The following is a 1,507-nucleotide window of genomic DNA, read 5'->3' as shown; positions in this document are numbered from 1 at the left end:
TATATATATATATATATATATATATATATATATATATATATAATTTTTGGTTTGTTCTGTGCAGGGGCAAAGAAGACAGAGGAGGCAGCAAAGGAGGGTTTATCGAAGCCAAGCGCAGCAGCAGCAAAACCCCAGCTGCCTAAACCCTCGCTACAAACCCCCAAACCCGAGCTCCCTAAACCCTCGCTACAAACCCCCAAACCCGAGCTCCCTAAACCCTCATTACCTCTATCTAAACCTGAACTACCTAAACCCTCGCTCCCTCTATCTAAGCCAGAACTGCCAAAGCCTGGGGGTTCTATTGGGGGTAAAGAAGATGCAGCTAAGCCTGCTGCAGCAGCAAAGATAGGTGCTGCAGCAGACACCAAAGCACCAGCAGCAACAGCAACAGCAGCAGCAGCAAAGCCTGAACTACCTAAACCACCTACAGGGGGCCTCGCAAAGCCAGCAGCACCAGCAGCACCAGCAGCAGCACCAGCAGCAGCAGCAGCAGCAAAGACAGCTGAATCGCCCAAGCCGGGGGGCCCCCCGGCAAAGATGGAGTTACCAGCTAAGGGGCCCCCCAAGCCGGCGGGGGGCCCCCTGGAGAAGCCAGGGCTTCCTGCGAAGCCAGGGGGGCCCCCTCTACCGGGTGCAGCAGGGGGGCCCCCCAAGCCTGAGGGGAGCAAACCACCACTGCCGGGGGCCCCAAAGCCAGGGGCAGACGGGGGCCCCCAGGCAAAGGGGGGAGCGGCGCCGCCGTCTAAGCCAGGCCTACCCCCAGCAAAGGACCCAAAGGCAGGGGCCCCAGGGGCCCCTGGGGCCCCGGGGGCCCCTGGTGGGGGCCCCCCAGCAAAGGGTCCTGGTAAGGATGCGAAGACTCCAGGGCCTCCTACTCCTACCCCAGCCAAGCCAGGGGGGCCCCCGGGGGCCCCTGTTTCTAAGGGGGAGAAGGCAGCGCCTATGCCAGCTAAAGAAGCAGCTGGGGGCCCCAAGACAGACGCAAAGGCCAGCCCTGTAGGCAAGCCTGGGGAGGCCCCCAAGCCGCCTTTGGGGGCCCCCAAGCCTCCTGTTGGGGGGGCCCCCAAGCCAGGCTTAGCCCCGAAGCCCGATGCAGCAAAGGCCCCAGCAGCGAAGCCAGCGCTAGCCAAGCCTGAGCTAGCCAAGCCTGGGCTAGCCAAGCCAGCGCTAGCCAAGCCAGCGCTAGCCAAGCCAGCGCTAGCTAAGCCCGAGCTAGCCAAGCCCGGGCTAGCCAAGCCCGGGCTAGCCAAGCCCGGGCTAGCCAAGCCCGGGCTAGCTAAGCCTGTGATCCCATCAAAGCCTCTACCTGCACTAGCCAAGGGGGCCCCAGCAGCAGCAAAGCCAGCTCTGCCGGCGAAGCCCCTGGCCCCCGCTAAGCCCGCCCTATCCAAGCCAGGGCTGCCGCCGACAAAGGGGCCCCCAGGAAAGGCACCCTAAGAAACACAAGGCGGGGGGCCCCCTCGATCTATCTATGGGGCAGAGACGTACACTCGGCAACTACTAACTC

General features: G+C 62.8%; 1 protein-coding gene across 1 annotated transcript; it reads left to right on the top strand.

The window, feature by feature from the left end:
- Positions 1 to 537: 537 nt before the first annotated feature.
- On the top strand, positions 538 to 1,437 carry EMH_0087100 (uncharacterized protein; the record flags this gene model as incomplete). The annotated part of the gene is made up of 1 exon (XM_013501113.1): positions 538 to 1,437. The coding sequence occupies one exon, from the start codon at positions 538 to 540 to the stop codon at positions 1,435 to 1,437; it is 900 nt and encodes a 299-aa protein (XP_013356567.1).
- Positions 1,438 to 1,507: the final 70 nt, after the last annotated feature.

Source organism: Eimeria mitis, genomic scaffold (genome assembly GCF_000499745.2).
Source record: "Eimeria mitis Houghton genomic scaffold, Emh_scaff6338, whole genome shotgun sequence".
Lineage (NCBI taxonomy): Eukaryota > Apicomplexa > Conoidasida > Eucoccidiorida > Eimeriidae > Eimeria > Eimeria mitis.
This window is presented reverse-complemented; position numbering and strand designations above follow the sequence as displayed.